This window comes from Moschus berezovskii, chromosome 13, assembly GCF_049115385.1.
Source record: "Moschus berezovskii isolate FMDL1 chromosome 13, NW_MosBer_1.0, whole genome shotgun sequence".
NCBI classification, from domain to species: domain Eukaryota; kingdom Metazoa; phylum Chordata; class Mammalia; order Artiodactyla; family Moschidae; genus Moschus; species Moschus berezovskii.
The window spans coordinates 68872229-68894063 of record NC_142472.1 but is presented as its reverse complement, the minus strand read 5'-3'; the positions used below and the strand labels follow the sequence as shown (position 1 = coordinate 68894063).

Genomic DNA, 21835 nt, shown 5'->3' with positions numbered 1-21835 from the left:
TTTTGAGACTGTGTGTTCAGTTAAGTATCTATTATAATACTTGCCCCTGTAATTACTTAATGTCTATATTGAGTTTATAAGCCTAATGAGAGTTTACTAATTGTTTCCAACAACTCAAGCCTTTTGGCCATTTCTTCTAGTCATTTCTTTTGCAATATCTAACAGTAAATAATTTACCAAAAAGATAGTAGCATGTTTCTTCTTGGATAAAGCCATCTAGAGTTAAACATAATTGGTGTTTTGTGTAAATGAGATAAAATTGTTTCACGTTTTAGTAACTCTTTCTTATTACCTCTAAATAAAATGTGGAAACAAAGACCTTCTATGTTCATGTTTAACTGATTAAATTAGAAGTTGTTTACCTCTCAGAGATTTCAAAGTTTAACTTTATTAAATAAAATCACTAAACCAAAATAGGTTTTATATAACTGAAAACAATCTGAATATAGAGGTAAATTTTTACATCAGCAAATGTTTTAGTGACCTCAGAGGACTGGAAAGAGAATCAATGTTTGGGTTAAAATAGACTGGGTATATTTTACAAGGTATATGACTTGAAATAGATTGCTTATCCTTATTAAGTCCTGGGCTCCTTTCCTTTCCCGTGAAATAAAAATTATTAGTGTTAGTCGCTCAGTCATGTTCTACTCTTTGTGACCCCATGGACTGTAACCTGCCAAGCTCCTTTGTCCATGGGATTTCCCAGGCAAGAACACTGGAGTGGATTGCCATTCCCTTCTCCAGGGAATCTTCCCGATCCAGGAATCAAACCCAGGTCTCCTACATTGTAGGCAAATTCTTTACCATCTGAGCTCCCAGCTATTTCCTTTTTCCTTCCCCTAAAAGCATTGGTGGTGTAAAGGGAGAAGGTGTATGCATCTGTGGTAAGGGAGAGCCATGGCTCCCTGAGAAGGGTGTTAGGGCCAAAATGGGATGAGGAGGTCATCCCCCAAGGGTGTGGGGGGCTTCTTGACATGGGCTGCTTGGTGTGCAAGGGCAGACCAAGCAGGTGTGTGGAGAGCTGGAGTAGGGAGTCACAGCACATGTGAGGTAAGAGCTGTCTGGGATGAGCAGTTAGGTCCCTACATGGAGGGGTGAGGGCAGTTCAGGGTGTGGGTAGTCAGTCTGAGCAGGAGAGGAGGGTGCCAGCATAGAGGAGTGGGTAGCTTGGTAGTTACAGGGGGATTGATTAAATGAGTAAGCTAGAGATAAGTGGATCCCAGGTTTCTCACTATCAAAGGTTTTAAATATGTAAAGAAAAACATTAGAATGAAACAGGTAGTTTTTGAACTTAGGATTTTTAAAACATATAGCTAGATATACAACTAAATATTTGTATATGTCTGTAACAACCCTTATTTTTTCTGCATTCCTGATGATAAATAGATATAGGCTTAGGTGTATAGATACAGGGATATAGGTTGAAGACTAGTTGATTTTTTTTTTCCCTTTAAATTCTAGTAAAGTGCAAAAACTAATTCCTTCCAAAGGATATAATAGTGATTTGGTACAGAGCTTACAGGCCTTTTGATTTGAAATGTCTATGCTTTAATGAAAAAATGAATTTCTAAAATTGTGGATTCACTTTTTTCTATTCTTTCCTTTGCAGTGTCTATAAATTCTTTGATTTACTAAAAGAAATCGATACTAGTACCAAAGTTGATAATGCTATGTCAAAACTGTTGAAGAAGTATGATGTGTTGTGTGCACTCTACAGCAAATTAGAAAGGTAAAGTAAAAATTTTATTTAGGATTGCACCCTGCTTTTTCATGTCACTGTTCATGATTACATTCCATCTGGGAACTGTTACATACTTAGTAAAGTTGTTAAGTATTGCACCTTAGATTTGTCCTCTTAATAGTCTTGACTTTCTTATTTGTCCAGTCATATACATTCTGAATGTTTCTTCCAAAATTATTTGTTTTATTCATGTTTTACTTGTCTTAATGAACTTCGTTTCCACTTTAGCCTTCTCTGCCAGAAGACTTGTAGTTCTGAATGGAAGAGTCATCTAAATTTAAGATTCTTCCTAGTGGTGACCTTACTCCAGAGAGAATGAAGAGATGGAACCAAAGCAAAAACAACCCCCAGCTGTGGATGTGACTGGTGATGGAAGCAAGGTCCTATGCTGTAAAGAGCATTATTGCATAGGAACCTGGAATGTTAGGCCCATGAATCAGTGCAAATTGGAAGTGATCAAACAGGAGATGGCAAGAGTGAACGTCGACATTTTAGGAATCAGCAAACTAAAATGGACTGGAATGGGTGAATTTAACTCAGATGACCATTATATCTACTCTTGTAGGCCAAGAATCCCTTAGAAGAAATACAGTAGCCATCATAGTCAACCAAAGAGTCTGAAATGCAGTACTTGGATGCAATTTCAAAAATGACAGAATGATCTCTGTTCATTTCCAAGGCAAACCATTCAATATTAGGGTAATCCAAGCCTATGCCCTGACCAGTAATGCTGAAGAAGCTGAAGTTGAGTGGTTCTATGGAGACCTACAAGACCTTCTAGAACTAATACCCAAAAAAGATGTCCTTTTCATTATAGGGGACTGGAATGCAAAAGTAGGAAGTCAAGAAACACCTGGAATAACAGGCAAATTTGGCCTTGGAGTACAGAAAGCAGGGAAAAGTCTAATAGAGTCCTGCCAATAGAATGCAATGCACTGGTCATAGCAAAAACCCCCTTCCAACAGCACAAGGTAAGACTCTACACATGGACATCACCAGATGGCCAACACCGAAATCAGATTGATTGTATTCTTTGCAGCCAAAGATGGAGAAGCTCTGTACAGTCAGCAGAAAACAAGATGGGGAGCTGACTGTGGCTCAGATCATGAACTCCTTATTGCCAAATTCAGACTGAAATTGAAGAAAGTCGAGAAAAACACTGGACCATTCAGGTATGACCTAAATCAAATCCCTTATGATTATACAGTGGAAGTGAGGAATAGATTTAAGGGACTAGATCTGATAGACACAGTGCCTGATGAACTATGGACGGATGGACGTGACTGTACAGAAGACAGGAATCAAGACCATCCCCAAGAAAAAGAAATGCAAAAAAGCGAAATGGCTGTCTGACGAGGCCTTACAAATAGCTGTAAAAAAAAAGAGAAGCGAAAAGCAAAGGAGAAAAGAAAAGATATACCCAATGAATGCAGAGTTCCAACGAATAGCAAGGAGAGATGAGAAAGCCTTCCTCAGTGATTAGTGCAAAGAAATAGAGGAAAACAATAGAATGGGAAAGAGTGGAGATCTCTTCAAGAAAATTAAAGATACCAAGGGAACATTTCATGCAAAGATGGGCTCAATAAAGGACAGAAATGGTAGGGACCTAACAGAAGCAGAAGATATTAAGAAGAGGTGGCAAGAATACACAGAAGAACTGTACAAAAAAGATCTTCACGACCCAGATAATCACGATGGTGTGATCACTCACCTAGAGCCAGACATCCTGGAATGTGAAGTCAAGTGGGCCTTAGGAAGCATCACTAGGAACAAAGCTAGTGGAGGTGATGGAATTCCAGTTGAGCTATTTCAAATCCTGAAAGATGACGCTGTGAAAGTGCTGCACTCAATATGCCAGCAAATTTGGAAAACTCAGCAGTGGCCACAGGACTGGAAAAGGTCAGTTTTCGTTCCAGTCCCTAAGAAAGGCAATACCAAAGAATGCTCAAACTACCGCACAATTGCACTCATCTCACACGCTAGTAAAGTCATGCTCAAAATTCTCCAAGCCAGGCTTCAGCAATATGTGAACTGTGAACTTCCAGATGTTCATGGTGGTTTTAGAAAAGGCAGAGGGACCAGAGATCAAATTGCCAACATCCACTGGATCATCAAAAAAGCAAGAAAGTTCCAGAAAAACATCTATTTCTGCTTTATTGACTATGCCAAAGCCTTTGACTGTGTGGATCACAACAAACTGTGGAAGATTCTGAAAGAGCTGGGAATACCAGACCACCTAACCTGTCTCTTGAGAATTCTGTATGCAGTTCAGGAAGCAGCAGTTGGAACTGGACATGGAACAACAGACTGGTTCCAAATAGAAAAAGGAGTACATCAAGGCTGTATATCGTCACCCTGCTTATTTAACTTACATGCAGAGTACATCATGAGAAACGCTGGGCTGGAAGAAGCACAAGCTGGAATCAAGATTGGTGGGAGAAATATCAATAACCTCAGATATGCAGATGACACCACCCTTACGGCAGAAAGTGAAGAGGAACTAAAAAGCCTCTTGATGAAAGTGAAAGAGGAGAGTGAAAAAGTTGGCTTAAAGCTCAACATTCAGAAAGCTAAGATCATGGCATCCGGCCCCATCACTTCATGGCAAATAGATGGAGAAACAGTGGAAATAGTGGCAGACTTTATTTTTGGGGGCTCCAAAATCACTGGTGATTGCAGCTGTGAAATTAAAAGACGCTTACTCCTTGGAAGGAAAGTTATGACCAACCTAGATAGCATATTAAAAAGCAGAGACATTACTTTGCCAACAGCGGTCCATCTAGTCAAGGCTACGGTTTTTCCAGTGGTCATGTATGGATGTGAGAGTTGGACTATAAAGAAGGCTGAGCACTGAAGAATTGATGCTTTAGACCTGTGGTGTTGGAGAAGACTCGAGAGTCCCTTGGGCTGCAAGGAGATCCAACCTGTCCATCCTAAAGGATATCAGTTCTGAATATTCATTAGAAGGACTGATGTTGAAGCTGAAACTCCAGTACTTTGGCCACCTGATGTGAAGAGCTGACTCATTTGAAAAGACCCTGATGCTGGGAAAGATTGAAGGCAGGAGGAGAAGGATGACAGAGGATCAGATCATTGGATGGCATCACTAACTCAATGGACATGAGTTTGAGTAAACTTCAGGAGTTGGTGATGGACAGGGAGGCCTGGCATGCTACAGTCCATGGGGTCACAAAGAATTGGACATGACTGAGCAACTGAATTGAACTGAACTGAGTGGTGACCTTATTGCCAAGTTATGACTTGTATTCTTAGTGGTGGTTTAGAAGAAGTAGTTTTTTTTTGGTGGAATATCCTTTAAGAAACTTTAGACTATCAGCTGTTTTAGTGCATATAAATTAAAGAACTACACAAGCATTAATGAAATGACTATTGGTAACCACTATGTGTTAGATGCTCGGAATGTGAAATCATATGATACTGCGATCATCAAAAAGTTTACAGTAAATAAATTAATTATATATTTTAATAAAATGACATGCAGTAATTGTTTTATGTCCTGTTGTAGAGGGTTGTTTGTAAGAAGCAGAAATTATGTAGTGGGTAGCAATACTGTGTATTTTTAAGGTAATAATAATAATTATGGGGTGAAAAAACTGTAGAAGAATGCAATGTCTGAGTCGAGTTTAAAGGATAATTAGAAACTCACCAAGCAAAATATGTGGAGACTGGGACTGAGCATCCTAGGCAGAGTGATCAGCATGTGTACAAAGCCAGAGCAGTACCATAAAGTACTTTGGATATTGCTAATGGCTAAAAGGTAGGAGGCGGAGAAGGCAATGGCAAGCCACTCCAGTACTCTTGCCTAGAAAATCCCATGGATGGAGGAGCCTGGTAGGCTGCAGTCCGTGGGGTCGCTAAGGGTTGGACTCGACTGAGCGACTTCACTTTCACGTTTCACACATTGGAGAAGGAAATGGCAACCCACTCCAGTGTTCTTGTCTGGAGAATCCCAGGGATGGGGGAGCCTGGTGGGCTTCCGTCTGTGGGGTCACACAGAGTCGGACACGACTGAAGTGACTTAGCAGCAGCAGCAGCAAAAGGTTGGAGGGGATAAGATTGATAGCTTGAACTTTGCCCAGCAGGCGATGGAGTCATTGATTTTAAGCTAGCAAGTGACAGAGTCTGATTTGGCCTGTAAAAGATCACTCAGGCCTTTGTTAAAGGGATTTGGAATTTTTATTGACTAGTTTATGAGATAATTTAATGTTTATTGGTCTTGAAGTGAATCATGTTGTTTTTTTTTTTCTATCTTATGTCTACCTTCTTCTGAAGAACTGTTGGGAAAATTAGCTGTGATACCAAAAGTGAAAGTCACTCAGTTGTGTCTGACTCATGTACACATGGACAAATATACAGGCCTGCCAAAACCTGTTTATTTTTGGGTTCACTGTATGTATGTATATGGCAGTGTGCTGCAGTGATTAGGATAACTTTTAAAAAGCTAAACAGATCTAGATATGCACATTAATTTTGTCATTTACTGACTCTGTAAGCTAGAGAAAGATACATAACATCTTTAAACTTCAATTTCAATCTGTAAGATAGAGCTAATAATGCTCTCTGCAGAGTAATTGTAAGAATTAAGTAAGACACTATTACTGGTTAGCTCACCTCCTAGCACATACTAAATGCTTAATAAACAGTAGCTTTTAAAGCTATTACTAACTACATTAGTGCTGTCACATAGAAATATAAAAATGCAAGCCATATACTTTAAATAGTAGCTGCATGACAAGTATAAACAAGTGAAATTAATTTTAGCGTTTTATTTAACTCATATATCCTAAAACATCAAATTTTGACATGTATCATTCATCCATAGACTTGTGTACAGGTGTTCATGACTGTGTTATTTGTATTAGCCAAAAAGTGGAAACACCCCAAATATCCATCAGCTGACGAAAGGATAAACAAAATGTGAACTATCCATATGGTTAGGGGGCTTCCCTGGTGGCTCAGATGGTAAAGAATCTGCTGCAATGCAGGAGACCTGGGTTCGATCCTTGGGCTGGGAAGATCTCCTGGAGAAGGAAACGGCAATTCACTCCAGTATTCTTTCCTGGAGGAGCCTGGCAGGCTACAATCCTTGGCACTGCAAAGAGTCAGACACAACTGAGCAACTGACACACATATCCATATGGTAGAATACTATTCAGCCATAAAAGGGAATAAAGTACTGATATATGCTACAGTGTGGATGAATCTTGAAAACACTAAGCTAAGTGAAAGATACCAGATACAAAAGGCCACGTACTTTTATTATATGATGTGTCCAGAACAGGCATATCCATGGCATGGAAGGTTCTATTTCAGTGAAGGCTTTTCTCCCAGTGTGTTACGTCTGATGTGCTCCTCAGTGTAGCCTTGGACAGGTGTGCAGTCACTGAGCTGACAGTGGTTTTTTTCTCTTTAACCATCTTTCCCCCTGTTGTTAAGCTAACTGCCTCTGTTAATATCACACTTAATTGTTACCTGTCATTTATTGCTGATTACTTTCTTGTTTTTGACAACGCTCTGAGTCACAAATTGCTTCACAGTTTAATCCAATTAAATTTGGCTCCCTTTGCAGGAGTAGTCTTTGATGTCAGGAGTTATTCTTAGCTGTTTCTTTCCCTTCTTCTCTTCTCAATGATCTAGGATTTAGCTTTTTGCTCTCATAAGATCTGTTGGTTTTCTTTTTATCTGCTTCTACCAAAATCTGCATTGCCTTCAACTGTGCTGTTATTCTTGAACACCCCCACACCATTCTGGGTGAAGTTAATTCTCCTAGGGAGAGCTCAAGGCTCCTATGTTCTTAAGACCTTCTCCCCTAGCTGCCACTTCTGTGCCACTGGTTGGGAAAGAAAGATGACATTGGTCTCTTTTCTTGCAGTGATACCTCTGCTTTAAGAGTAGGGCACTGAGAAAAGACAATAGCCCTAGTCTTCCCGATCACCTTTCTTGGTTGGAACGTCTGTCCTGTGAGCCAGCTGAGACAAGACAGATCAGTATTTTGATGTGCTGTGTGCCTGGAATAAAACTTTACCCTGTGAGTGGGTGCGAAGTGGAGGACAGGAGCCCCATACCGCTCAGCTCCTCTTGCCTAGGCTAGACCTTCTGCAACATGTACCTGTGGGAGATGAGAAATACTGATAGCCTGCTCTCCCCAGAGAGAGTTCCAGGCTGAGAGCTGGAGAGAGAGGAGCCCTGTGTCTTGGCTACACCTGTCAGGCATAGACCTTCCTTATGCTGAACTGGAGAGGAGGAAGAAATGAGTTTTGCATTGAATTCCTCAGACTCATTTTTCTCATCAAGATGTGTTAGATTTTCTTGAAGATATGTTCCCTTTTTTGTTGTATGCCCTTAGAAAAATTTCCAGAGACGTTAAATGGTTTTTCAGAAATAGTTTTTACCAATTATAGTTATTATTTTAGGGAACAGATCTGCAAAGATCCTTACTGTACCCACCATTCCAGAAGTCACTGCCCTAAATAAGTAGGTTTCAGTTAAGTAGTACTTTTCAGTTGTGTTATTTCAGCAAGACTTTATTAAATAAACTTTTATATCCTGGTGTGAGATTGTAACCAGATCAAGATTCAATTACAGAATGTATTCCAAGTTACAAACGCACACAGGGAGTCCAGTTGTTTTGTGACTAGATATTACAGGGATGTAGGAAATGTCATAAATTGGAAACATCTACTTTAACTTTGTTTTATAATGCTGTACTTGAAAAAAAAAATCCTTCTTAAACTAGGTTGAATAAAGCATTATAAAATTGACTTCTAAATTATGAAAAAATTTTAAAAGTAACTTTTAAAAAAGCCATGATGTTAAGATAATTATTTTTCCTTTCAGGACATGTGAGCTTATATATTTGACACAACCCAGCAGTTCGTAAGTACCTCAGAGCATGTTATTTTTCACTTTTTGGGTTTTTTAATATATGAAATAATCCTGAACACATTGATAATTTCAAGGTTGGTTTGATTGCTTATTCACACTACTTCATAAGTTAAGATCATAGATTTAAGCCCTGTGCAGATTATTTATCTTTTCACAAAGAAAGTAGTATGAAATACTTGCCTTTTACTATAAGGGAGAACTAATTGGGAACTAAAGGGAGAAGTTGATTCAGAGCAATTTTATCAACTCTGAGAAAAATGCTAATTCATTGACAGAATCTTTATTGAGAGTGTATTACAGACATTTTATTAATTAAGACTTAAAGCATAATTTTTGTGTAAGAATAGGCATGAATGTCTATATTAAAATTTCCAAATAGTCTTTTTAAATGTATGATACATGTTCCAGCAGTGTACCATTGTAAGAGCTCTACAGTTTTTTTTTCTTTTTTTCAGAAAAAACTGAAAAAAACATAATGAGTAATATATGAGATTTTCTGTCCCACTGAAATAATGATACTAAAGACAGTTGATACAAAGAGAAATTGTATATTTATTAATTAACTCTATTAGTGTCAACTCCAACAAGTGAATAATTTAAAGTTTATGAGGGCATAGTGTTAAACTGGTAAACTAGAGTCACCCAAACCTCTATATTTTCTGCTTACATAAAATTGATTTTAATTAGAAAACAGCAGAAAAGAATTAATTGGAAACCAAGTATGTCATATTATACCACTTCCTGTGCATATTTTTAGATGACAATAGAAGGTATTCAGTATTTTCTTTAGAAAAGGTATACTACTCTGTGGGAAAAAATAAATAACTTGGTAAAAACACAAACTAAATTGAGACAAAATTGAATTCATGTGCAAATTGTGCATTTAAAATGGACTGTATGCTATTATGCAGTCAACTCTAGTCAGTAATTGTAAAAAATGGAGAAAAAAAGGTATATTTGGAAAACTAATTTTTTTTCTGTTTACTAGGATATCTACTGAAATAAATTCTATGTTGGTGCTAAAAGTTTCATGGATCACATTTTTATTAGCTAAAGGTAAAGTCAGTGTTACATGCTAATGTTTCAGCTGTAATAATTGATCGTTCTTTTGAGTAAGCTCAAAATTTTAATTCAGTTCATTGTTGCTCCTCCTTACCTCCAATTCTTGTGATTTTTTAACTGTTAGCAAATTCATAATTCTGGTACTGGAGGCAACCTTGAAAATGTCTCATTTCACTTCTTTTTCTAATATTTTTTCATTCTTTTCTACTTTCCTATTTTTTAAGAATAATGTAACTTTTTATAAAAATGATGTATATTCATGATAAAGAATTCAATAACACAGTGAAATGCAAAGAAAAATAGAAAAATTACCCACCTAAAATAATCATCAAAATTATGTATATACACAAAATACATCTGAAATGACATTCTGATAAAATAGATGGGTAGATGAGTGCATTCACAAACATATAATTTTCTAAAAATAAGATCATATTATTGTGCTATTTAAAATGTAAAAATTAATTTTACTCAAATTTTATAGAAGAAAATAAACAGAAATGGAAGGAATTGCTTAAATTTATCCGAATGTTTTATCACTTAAGTAATATTATTTCATAAAATATTTCTCTAATATTATAAAAAAGCATTATGAAAACATTTAAGAGGTTAGAATCTTTATTTTATATAACTTTGTGTTATAAGCGATATGTATTAATCTGCTCTGAAGAAAAAGACTTCTCTCTCTTCATGTCACCTTCCTGTTTCCTACTTTCAGCTTTGCTTATTTTTTATCATCATTACATTATCCAAGATTATATTTATATTCTGTTCTGTAATTATAGTTATCACACTTATTTTATCTCATTTATGTGTTTAAATGAATTCTAAGCTTTTTGTCACTCCTATATCATAGCTTCTCCATTTCTGAGTTCTTTATTTTGATCTATCCTTAGCTGTCTAGATTTTACCATGGAGTTTTTCAAAAAAGCTTTTTGGTGCCATGTTTTCTATGTTTGGCCTGTTTATGAATCATGTCCTAAAGATTCTGCTCTTCATTTCAGAGAAAGCTACATTTTAAGATATTATTCTGTTACCTTTTGAGAATATCCACTATCTTACCTTAGATTGATTTTGTCCTCCCTATTTATTGTCTTCTCTAATGTTATTTTAACCTTTGGTCTTTTTCTTATGTACTATTTTTATTTCAAGCTTTTCTTCTGTTTTGAGCTAAACTATGTAATTGTTACATGGTCTTGAGTTTTTCCTTACCTTGTCTAGCTTCTTGTTTTATGTAATTCATGTTCTTTCGAGTTCTTAGTGCAAGGACTCAGGACTTTTTCTTCTGATAGGTTATCTTCAAGAAGGGGTTCTCTACCCAGTTTTCCCCCTTCTTATATCGTGATTCTATTTTTTAATTTTCTTTTTTATTTTCTCTAATATGTTTGCATAACTGCTGTGCTTCCCACCCTCTTTCCATCCACCTTGTTGCTATGACTTTGTTTGGGCCTCTCTGACCTGATGTTCTGTATTCTTTGATGTGGTGTGAATGCATTTCCCTTCACTCACTTTGCACTTTATCTGTGACTTGTTGTGTTCCCCAAAGAGCTACTGTATGAAAGCAGCCTTTTTAAAAAAATTATACTTACTTTTAGCCAGAGGATGAGGGAGAAAGTTGGGACCTCATCTGGAATGATATGAGTCATTGTTCTGAGATTTTTGTTAGAATGATCTGTAAAACAGGCATTTGTCCTGTTTCCATAAAAGGAATGTGTTAGGATTTAGATTGTCCCCTAATTCAGCATATTATACTGGAGTCTTTATGTTTGTCAGAGTTGCTGTAGCTGTTTACTTCCTCCGTTTTTCCCTCTCATCAGTAATAACCTATTCCCTCTAAGTAAAAAGAGGGGAAAGATAAGGATGCTCTGAGTCATTATCTCTCAAATTTGGTATTGTTATTAGCACTTAACCAGTACATATTTTTCTTTTCATTTTGTTAGGTATTGGAAGAGAGATTCTTTGATCTGACCTCACTCTACTGTTTTTAACTAGAGATATTCTTTACCTTGATATTCTTTACCTCTATGGCATTTCTTAACAACTTCTAAGTGTATTATAAACAAATTTTTGCTCCATACTAGGGATATAGAAAATGATTTTTAACATGCTCCTAGTGATTGTTGAATCATGAGTATATGGATACACTCATGTCCACAATTTTTCCTGACTTAATATCTCAATCTCTACCTTAAAATGTGGACCACTTTTGTTTTCAGGACAAGTATTACAAATGGAAGATGATCTGGTGATCTCATTTCAATTAATGCTGTGTGTCCTTGACTATTTTATCAAACTCTCACCTCCTGCATTGCTCAAAGAACCGTATAGTGAGTATTTGAATTTATACCTCTCCTACTTCATCATTCAAAGTTGTTTCTTGACTTCTCATAGATCCAAAACATAGTTCCAGCACCAAAGGAATAATAAAAATGAAATCAGACATAGCCTCTGTTCTTAAGTAGCATAAGATATGGAAGAAGAGATTAGACAAGTAAGCAAATTTTTAGAGTATATGGTTGAAAGTGGTCTGGGCCAATGGGAGTTTAGGAGATGAGAAAGTTTTCCCAGCTGAGAAAGACCAAGGAAGACCATTTCGAAGTGGTGGCATTTGAGTTGAGTGTTGAAGTGGTAGTTAGGGTTTGAGGGTTGTGGTAAGTTCGGGGAGGGCATGCCCAGTAAAGAGAAAATCAATAGGCAAGGAACAGATAGGAACTAAACTGTATGGGAAAGGGTGGCCCATCCTACAGGAACAGATTAACTACATTTTTTTATTGGATGCAATAGTGATTATGTGACTGATTTTTGTTTTTTGGCATGTGAACTGTAATAGATCCACTTCAGAGGGTAATGAGATGGAAAGTGTAGTTAAATAATAACTGTTACTGAAATAATTAGATAGCATTAAGCAAAGATAAGTATACTCCTCTTAGAATGAAATTGCTTCTTTTGGTGGCATATAGAGTAGGATTTAAAAAAACACGTGTTATACTATAGAAAAATGTGAACTTAGGCTTAACTGATTCCTTGCTCCTAAAATGATAAAAGTATTAATAATACTAAAAATAATAGAAGACAGATCAAAACATGTAAGTCTCAAAGTATTGTCGAAGTGATTGAAAAGCTGAAGCCTAATTAATCTTCATGAGCAAGAACTTCATGGAAAAATGAAATCTGGAGCAGAATTTTGAAAATGTGTTGAACATGATTTGACAGAAAAGGCAGGTCATTTAGCAGAAACCACATGCAAAACAAAAAAAGTACAGAACAATATATTTAAAAACTTCCCGAATCTTTAAAAGTTTCCTTTATATGCCTTTTCCTCACTTTTAAAATGTTATAACTGTAATAAGTTGATGAAGAATGTAATTTTAGGATGACAGCTTTTGTACTTTTGGATAATTTTTTGGATAATTCAGATGTTCATTTAATTCTCCAAGTGCCATGTTAAAGGAGAAACCAGGATAAGGTATTGAATTGATGTCTATGGTAAACTTTTACTTAGCTTTTTATTAAGAAGAATTTCCATGAACATAATTAAATCATATAATAAGCCCCCATGTATTTATCACCTGCCCTCAGCGTATAACTTTTGATCAACTCATAGTCCTATCTACTGCCCAGTTCTACCAGCAATATTATTTTGAAGCACATTTTTGAATACCATTTCATCCTCATAAATTTCAATATATATTTCTGAAAGATAAAGTCTTTTTAAAAAGCATAATGACAATACCAGTCTCACACCTAAAAACCAGTTAATGTAGTGATTCCTTAATTCCACCAAATATCTAGTAGGTGCCCATGTTTTCAATTGTTTTATAAAAGTAATTAAAAATGTTTATAGGTTGACTCAATCAGAATCTAAATAACATCTATACTTTGTGATTGATTGATACGACTTTAAGACTTAAAATATTCCTCCTCCGTCTATCTTTCTCTTTTTTTTTCTTATAATTTATTTATTAAATAATCAGGTGGTCTTTTCTGTTGACTTTTCCATGGTTTAATTTTTACTGATTGCATCCTATGGTATAGTCTAACATGTTCCACTATCCTCTCAGTTTCTTGTTGGGCCTAGAGGCAGTTAATAGTTTTTATACTTAGTCATCTATAATCTCTTTAATAGCTCAATCCACATTCAGTTTGAATTGAAAAATGCTCAAAGTAATCCAGGGGATTTTTTTTCTAAAATCACAATTTAGTGTCACATTATTATATTTGTATGCTTATTTTTTTAATCATCATAATTTGTATGGTATTTGCTAAAATTTTAAAAACTTATTTTTATACTTTACCTCGAAAGTGAATCCATAAATAATGCTTAACATTCTTTAAGACTCTTTTAAGATAGGAAACATTACCAACTGAGTAGAATACACTTAAAATTAGTTTGTAAGTTGGCTATTTCCCTTGCCTTTTTCATATTTGTCCGTGGAGTTTTAGGTTTCTTTTTGGACCAGCTGGGGGCAGAAGAGAATAGGGATGGCAAAAACTATTACCAGTATATAATTTACAATAGATATTCAATAAATAGATGAAGCTGTTAGCTTTTTCATGAAGCCTAATAAGTAAAAGTAGCAGAATGTTCCCAAGATTATTTCCAACCTTCCAAGTTATAATTAGAATACTTCATTATTTTATACAGTGGAATGTGCAATTGTTCTTATCTAATTTACCATTTTTACAGAAACAGCTGTAATACCTATTAATGGTTCACCTCGAACACCAAGGCGAGGTCAGAACAGGAGTGCACGGATAGCAAAACAACTAGAAAATGATACAAGAATTATTGAAGTTCTCTGTAAAGAACATGAATGTAATATAGATGAGGTAATTTAACTTCATGATTTCTTTAAAATAGTTACAGTAGATTTAGATGTAAGTTCTTCCTAACAATATATAATTCTTTCATGATGAGCTTGCTTTTTTATAATTAGCGCCAACTCTTTTGCAGTAGCAAAATATTTAGAAAAAGTTTACTTTTCATATTCAGTTACTTTGATTTTAAAGAGAATAGCTCCCTCATTCTGGAATCACTGAAATGTACATGATTAAGGCAGTAGTTTTCAAATATATTTGTTCTTTCATTCTTCTGTGGTTATTGATACTCCTAATGTTTTAAAGTAAGCTATTAAGAAAACCCTATTGTTTTTATTTTAGTGATAAGTGATATCAAGATTAAATTTCTGTTTTTGTTTAGTCACTAAGTTGTATCCAACTCTTTGCGACCCCGTGGACTGTAGCCCACTAGGCTCCTCTCTCCATGGGATTCTCCAGGCAAGAATATGGAGTGGGTCGCCATTCCCTTCTCTAGGGGATCTTCCCAACTTAGGGATCGAACCTGCGTCTTCTGCACTGGCAGGCAGATTCTTTATTGCTAGCCACCAGGGAAGCCCAAATTTCTGTTCAGTCTTGTATAATTACTCTGTTTCTAAGTATCACACCAGATGTTAATGACTGGTAGGGGATGCACTGAACACCCAGGAAGTGATTATCTTGTTAATAAAATCTGGAATTTTAGAACTGGAAGGAATCTTCGAATTAATGTACTCGGCCTCCTTTTGCTAATGAGTAGACAAGCTTCTAGAGACTGATAGCTGATTACTAACAAAGTCTATGCTTTGGAACATCTGCTACCAGTGCTTCTTTCACTGTGCCATGCTCTTTCTCTCATAGATTGTTATATTGTCTGTTGTCCACAATTCACTGTATGAAATGTTGCATCTTTGAAATTTCTCTGTCAACTCTGGGAAGGAATGGGGGTATGATATCAAAATCTAGTTTAATAAGTATTGTAGTGATTATCAAGTCTGAGTTTTGGCACTATGAGTTTTGTTAATTTCATCAAATATATAGATATAGACATGTAGATGTATCAACTTTACACATATAATATACTCTTTTACTTTTCTAGAATAACATTATCTTCACTAATAAGGTGACAAATGTAGTTGAAATTTTTTTCTTTTTAACTCCAGTCTGCTGCTTAGTCCTTCAAGATAAAGAATATAAATAAAGGCAGCTTTCTAATTCCTCGTGGTTAAATCTCTGGATTTCAGAACTACTTATATAATTGCTTGCCAAAAATCAGGAATAAATCATGGTTTTCCTTTTTATTCTAAATAATTCTTTCATAATTTATGATGTAACAGTGACTTATAAAGTGTAGGTTATCAATAGCTTTGGTAATTTATATTAATTTGATACTTTATATATTAAAATATATTAAAATATGCAATATTATTTGCATATAGCATTTATGACTATATAACTGTTGTTTACTTATATTTATGGTCACATCATTATTGGTTAGTCATACTAATTGGTTAAACAGAACTACCCATCTTATAATTATTCCAGTTAAGTGGGAATTAATTGGAAAGCAATACTATTAATAAGTATTATAGAAGCTTAATTCTTATAGCTTATTTGTGAAGTAGAAGATAGGAACTTTATTAATAGGCATATATTAAATTATTTCTACCTTATCAAATGTAGACTCCAAAGTTGGAAAAGGAAGTTACATGAAGAAAACTAAGTCGCTTACAATTCTGTGACAGTTTGTCAGTATGGAATAGTCAGAGATACAATTCTGGGTTTTACAAACATGGTCTTTATTATCCATGTTAAATGTAGGGGGTTTTTTTATATGAAGCTGCGTAAGTCCCAAAGCATTTTCATTCAGTTTTGAAGAGAATTGTTAGGTATATGTATGTGAAATTATTTTCTTATAAAAGCAGGTCCTTTTCCTAAATTTGTGCTAAAATAATTGACTCAATATACATTAAGCTTGATATGTGTATGAAATAGGCCAAAAATACTCTTTGGGGAGAAATCAGAGGCAGTGTAGAGAAGTTAAAGAGCCTTGGCTTTGATGCTAGGCAGATTGGGTTTCAATTCCAGCTCTGTCACTTCCTAGCTATGTAACTTTGGTCAAGTTGCTTAATTTTTTTGAGCCTCCGATCTTTTTACCACTTGTTAAATATGGGATTTTGAAGTTGGTTTCAATGGATTTTCTTCTTGTAAATCTCATTTCATTTACAACTCCCCCCTGCACCTCCATTTTAGGACCTGAAATCTGCCTCACATAAATTAAAAAGTGAATAATTGTATTAATTAGAAATAAACATCACACTGAATTGAATGTAACTTGTTGATCAAAATGTCAGTTTACTCATTCTGGTATTAATAGCAACAGTCAAAAACAGTTAAAAAAAAACAGTTTTTTTTAAATTTCAATGGTCATGTTGTAACTTTATCTTTTTCAGGTGAAAAATGTTTATTTCAAAAATTTTATACCTTTTATGAATTCTCTTGGAATTGTAGCTTCTAATGGACTTCCAGAGGTAATCTGAAAGAAAACGTAATAAAAAGTTAATATGTTTCGGGACTTTGGGGAGGAAAGAAGAGTTGTCTAAATTTCGTAAGGTTACTTTACTATATATTAAATATTTTTCACTCAAGGAAAGAATCTAAGTAGAATTGTGGTGAATCAATTTTATATAGTAACAGAAAAACCCTTTGTAATATATGCTCAAATGTATATATAAGCAACATTTTAACATTTGCAGTAGACATTGATTTGTACTGAAATTTTTCAAAAATCAAAACATAGGCTTTTGAACTTCTAAATGCCTTAAATATTTAAGAAATTTAAATTTCTGTAATCTAATTTATTCTGATTTGCTTTATTATGCTTCTTTAAGCATAGAAGCCTTGATTAATGCCATCATCATTATTGGCATTACTAAATTTTGGAACATGCTTTTGAGTATTTTTTTTTTCCCTTGGCTGTACCATGCGGCTTGCAGGATCTTAGTTCCCTAACCAGGGATCAGATCTGGGCCTCAGTGGTGAAAGCACCAAGTCTTAACTACTGGACTGCCAGGGAATTTCCTCTTTTGGCTACTTAATTGGAACTAGCTTTGGTTGAAATGACTGTGATTATATTGTAGACATGTTTTAACTTAGTGGTATGCCATCCATCTATTTCTTTTCACATTTTGCCTCAAATGTCTTGCTCTTCAGTGAGAACAGAACAGCTGAGAACTTTATGTGGTAACTTGTGGAGAAAAGGATGCCTAAATGATGAAGAGCAAGTTCTCGGTGGTGAAGCAATGTTTTAGCCACACCTGGCATCAGTCTTCAAGACCAAAAGACATGAAATCGGAGAGCTAGATTGCTGATTCTGTGAGCTGAGTTGGTAGCTAGTCCTTGAATTAACTAGCTTATTTATGCAGCAGTTACTCAGTGAGTGCTTAACATGTGCCAGGCACCGTGCTTCATGCCATCAGTGTAGATTTAACTTGCAGTCACTGTCCTCATGGGCTCACGGGAGAGAGGGACATACACAGAGCATTATTAATAGGCGTCTACAAGAGTTTAACAGATGTGTACACAGGGTTTGGTGACATCTCAGAGGACGGCTGCCTGGTTCAAATTGGGCCGGGTAGATTTTGCACAAAATTCTTTGGAGGTGATGTGATTTCTGAGCGGAGTAACATTTAAGAGAAGTAGCATTTCCAGAAGTTGGAAATTATAGATTCAAGGGCACAATGAAATGTGATAGTATCGTCTGTTCAGTGAGCTCCAACTAACTCCTTAAAGTTGGGATACAGAGCAGGGACTGATAAGACATGGTTCTAAAGAAGCAAGAAGGGGCCGGATGGTGTATTACTGAGTCTTGTTACCAAATTATATATCAAAAAATACGGTGTTTACAACTCTAAAGAATCTTAGGCATTTGTAATTTTTTTTCCCTTTGAAAGGATCACAAGGTTAGAAAATACAAGATAAACTTTACATTATGTAGCACTAACAAGGCGACGAGTTGACTCACTGGAAAAGACCCTGATGCTGGAAAGGGTTGGGGCGGGAGGAGAAGGGGAAGACAGAGAATGAGATGACTGGATGGCATCACCGACTCTGTGGACATGAGTTTGAGTGAACTCCGGGATTTGGTGATGGACAGGGAGGCCTGGCGTGCTGTGATTCATGGGGTCACGGAGAGTCGGACACGACTGAGCGACTGAACTGAACTGAACTGAACTGAACAGCTACTAGTCAATAATCTGTTGATATTTAGTGCCTCACTGAGACAGGGCAGGAACAATGATTAAACAAATAGAAATGCCTGCTTTGCCTAAAAGACTTATGCAGGCAAGCACAAAGTTTACATTTAAATGAATTTCTTCCTGCTGCTGCTGCTGCTGCTAAGTCACTTCAGTCGTGTCCAACTCTGTGTGACCCCACAGACGGAAGCCCACCAGGCTCCCCCGTCCCAGGGATTCTCCAGGCAAGAACACTGGAGTGGGTTGCCATTTCCTTCTCCAATGTGTGAAAAGTGAAAGTGAAGTCGCTCAGTCGAGTCCGACCCTTAGCGACCCCACGGACTGCAGCCTACCAGACTCCTCCATCCATGGGATTTTCTAGGCAAGAGTACTGGAGTGGCTTGCCATTGCCTTCTCCGGAATTTCTTCCTACTACTCCTTTTAAAATGCGGTTTTAGTGCTCTCAGATTAGAAGGTCACAGGAGAAGGCATGTTAAATAATTGTCTATCAGACATTGGTTTTATATTATGATTGGAAAATTATGAACCCAGAACTGATAAAAGTATTATTGATTCTAGCATTTGGAAAAGTGTCTGAGATTGGAAATAAATTGTGCAGGTATGTTAATTAGGCTAATTAATTGAGGTTATATGCCCAAGATATGTTACTAAAGAAAGTGTGAGTAAACCAAAGTATTTAGAAAAGATTTGTTAGTGTTTGAAAAATTATTTTATATTGATAAGTGGAGTAGAAGATTAAAAGTGAAAGATGCATAGAATGGAGGATCTTGGCTATTAAGTGGTTATATATCTATTTTTATCTACATTTCCATCTCAGTATTGTTTTGTAGTATTGGTGATTCTTGTCTAAAGTGTGGGATATATCCATAAAACAAGATTTAAAATTAGAGTTTAAAAAAGTGTGCAATTTTTGCACCAGTATACTTCACTTTTAGATATATGCCTTTATTTATATTGCATGTAAAGTCTATGTAATGTAACTAGGTGATATTCTAGGTACAAAAATTGTTTAAATATGTATACTGAGATATAATGGCATGAAAAGGATAATCATCAATATTTTTTGGTTTTTGAGGTGGAAAATCTCTCTAAACAATATGAAGAAATTTACCTTAAAAACAAAGATCTAGATGCAAGATTATTTCTGGATCATGATAAAACTCTTCAGGCTGATCCTACAGACAGGTATTATACTTGATATATTATTATTTGTTGATATGCTGGTTCATTTTTTAAAAACTTAATGATACCAAAGTATATTCTCTTGAATTGTTGTATAGAATCCTAAAATAGGAATGGTTAAGATAACTACAGACAAACCTATGAGATGTTATGGATTCCATTCCACATCATTGCAATAAAGCAAATACCATAATAAAGCAAGTCACACAAATATTTTTAGTTTCCCAGTGCGTGTAAGAGTTATACTTACATTGTACTATAATCTGTTAAATGTGCAATAGCATTATATCCAAAAAAGTGATGTACATACCTTATTTTAAGAACACCTTATTGCTAAAAATGGTAACTATCATCTGACAATGCAGGATTACAAGCCTTCAATGTTTTAAAAAAATTCTGCGAATCACAGTAAAGCAAAGTGCAGTAAAATGAGATATGCTTGTACAAAAATTTTGAATGATTGTATGATTAATTTTATGTTGTTAAGCATGAAATCGTTTAATATTAGCTAAAATACATATATGTATATATAATTTGGAAATTAAACACAAGTAAAATGTTTCTAATTTTATTTAAGCCAAAGTAAAGTTTTTGGAAGGCATAGTGATTGAAAAACTTGAGCTTTGATGTTTTTTAATACTGAACAACATGGCTAGTAATATCATCAACATCTAACATTCTAGAGAAAACAAGCCTCTAACTTGCACTTTCAGAAAAATTCTTGATGATTGCACACCTGTTTGTCCATAAACCTAGTGGAAAGAAACCTAACTTAAAAATGATGATGAAAAAACGAAGTTTTATTTGTGTAAGCGGCTTTTGGGTCATCTGTTTCCTTTAATTTCTATTATTTACTTAACCATTTTGTATGATGTCATGAGGCAGCAGAAGGTATTATACTGCTCTTTTGACTCATAAAGCCCAAGTTGTAAATTTTCAGTCTGAATTACTTTGCTTATCACTATTTAGTTTTGAGATGCAAAGAACTCCACGAAAAAGTAACCCTGATGAAGAGGTGAATATGATTCTTCCACAGACTCCAGTTAGGTATGACTTTTCTTACTTTTGATTTTCATTATAATTATTTAATCAGTGCTTTATAGTGCTTCAGGTTTAATCATTTGTGAGGAAAAGACATTAAAAATGGTTCTAGTCCTTCTGGGATATATACAGAGCAAATGACAACACTTTTCTCTTTTTTATTTACTAAAATGGAACACATTCTCATTCTGGGTTATACTCCTTAAGGGCAGACAGACCTATGTCTAGTGATCATATTGTTGACAATTAATAGCACATCTGGCACGCAAAGAGCACTGAATATATGCCTGTTACATGTATATGCAAATATATAATGCAGATTCTTTCTCTCTGAAATTATTATTTTTCACGCATCCCATTCTTCCCTTCCTAGGGTGTATCACAATTTATAATTATGAATTCATCTGTGTATTTGTTTCTGTCAATACCCATAATAGCCTTTTAAGTTTATACTGCAATGGACCACGACTTTTTTGTTCACTATTAAATTAAATAATTAGGACCTTAGATAATACTTGATACATAGTTACCAGTCATTAATTTTTTCAGATGACTACATACATGTATAAAAATGCATTCTTGTTTGAATACAGTTACAGATTTAGACTTGGCACAGAAGGGACTTTATGAAGGGACGTTTGAACTGAATTTTGAAACGTGTAAGTTTGTGTCACAGAAGACCAACAGCATGTGCAGAGGAATGGACATATGAAACAGCACAATGTGTCAGGGGAACTGTAAGCAACTTTGTACTGACGGACTAAGTGGGAAGATGAAGTGGCAGAAGAGGAGGGTGGGTACTAGGTCATGAAGGGCCTTATTATTATTCCAT

The 21835-nt window shown here is 35.4% G+C and overlaps 1 protein-coding gene across 2 annotated transcripts in view; it reads left to right on the top strand.

Annotated features, from left to right (window-relative positions):
- The window catches only part of RB1 (RB transcriptional corepressor 1), a 122128-nt gene that overhangs the window by 26806 nt on the left and 73487 nt on the right, over positions 1-21835 (top strand). For both annotated transcript variants that reach the window (XM_055426098.2, XM_088842750.1), the window contains exons 4-11: positions 1610-1729; positions 8600-8638; positions 9636-9703; positions 11926-12036; positions 14397-14539; positions 16978-17055; positions 19856-19965; positions 20932-21009. In XM_055426098.2, coding sequence (XP_055282073.1) covers positions 1610-1729; positions 8600-8638; positions 9636-9703; positions 11926-12036; positions 14397-14539; positions 16978-17055; positions 19856-19965; positions 20932-21009 — 747 coding nt within the window. The remainder of the gene's footprint in view (positions 1-1609; positions 1730-8599; positions 8639-9635; positions 9704-11925; positions 12037-14396; positions 14540-16977; positions 17056-19855; positions 19966-20931; positions 21010-21835) is intronic.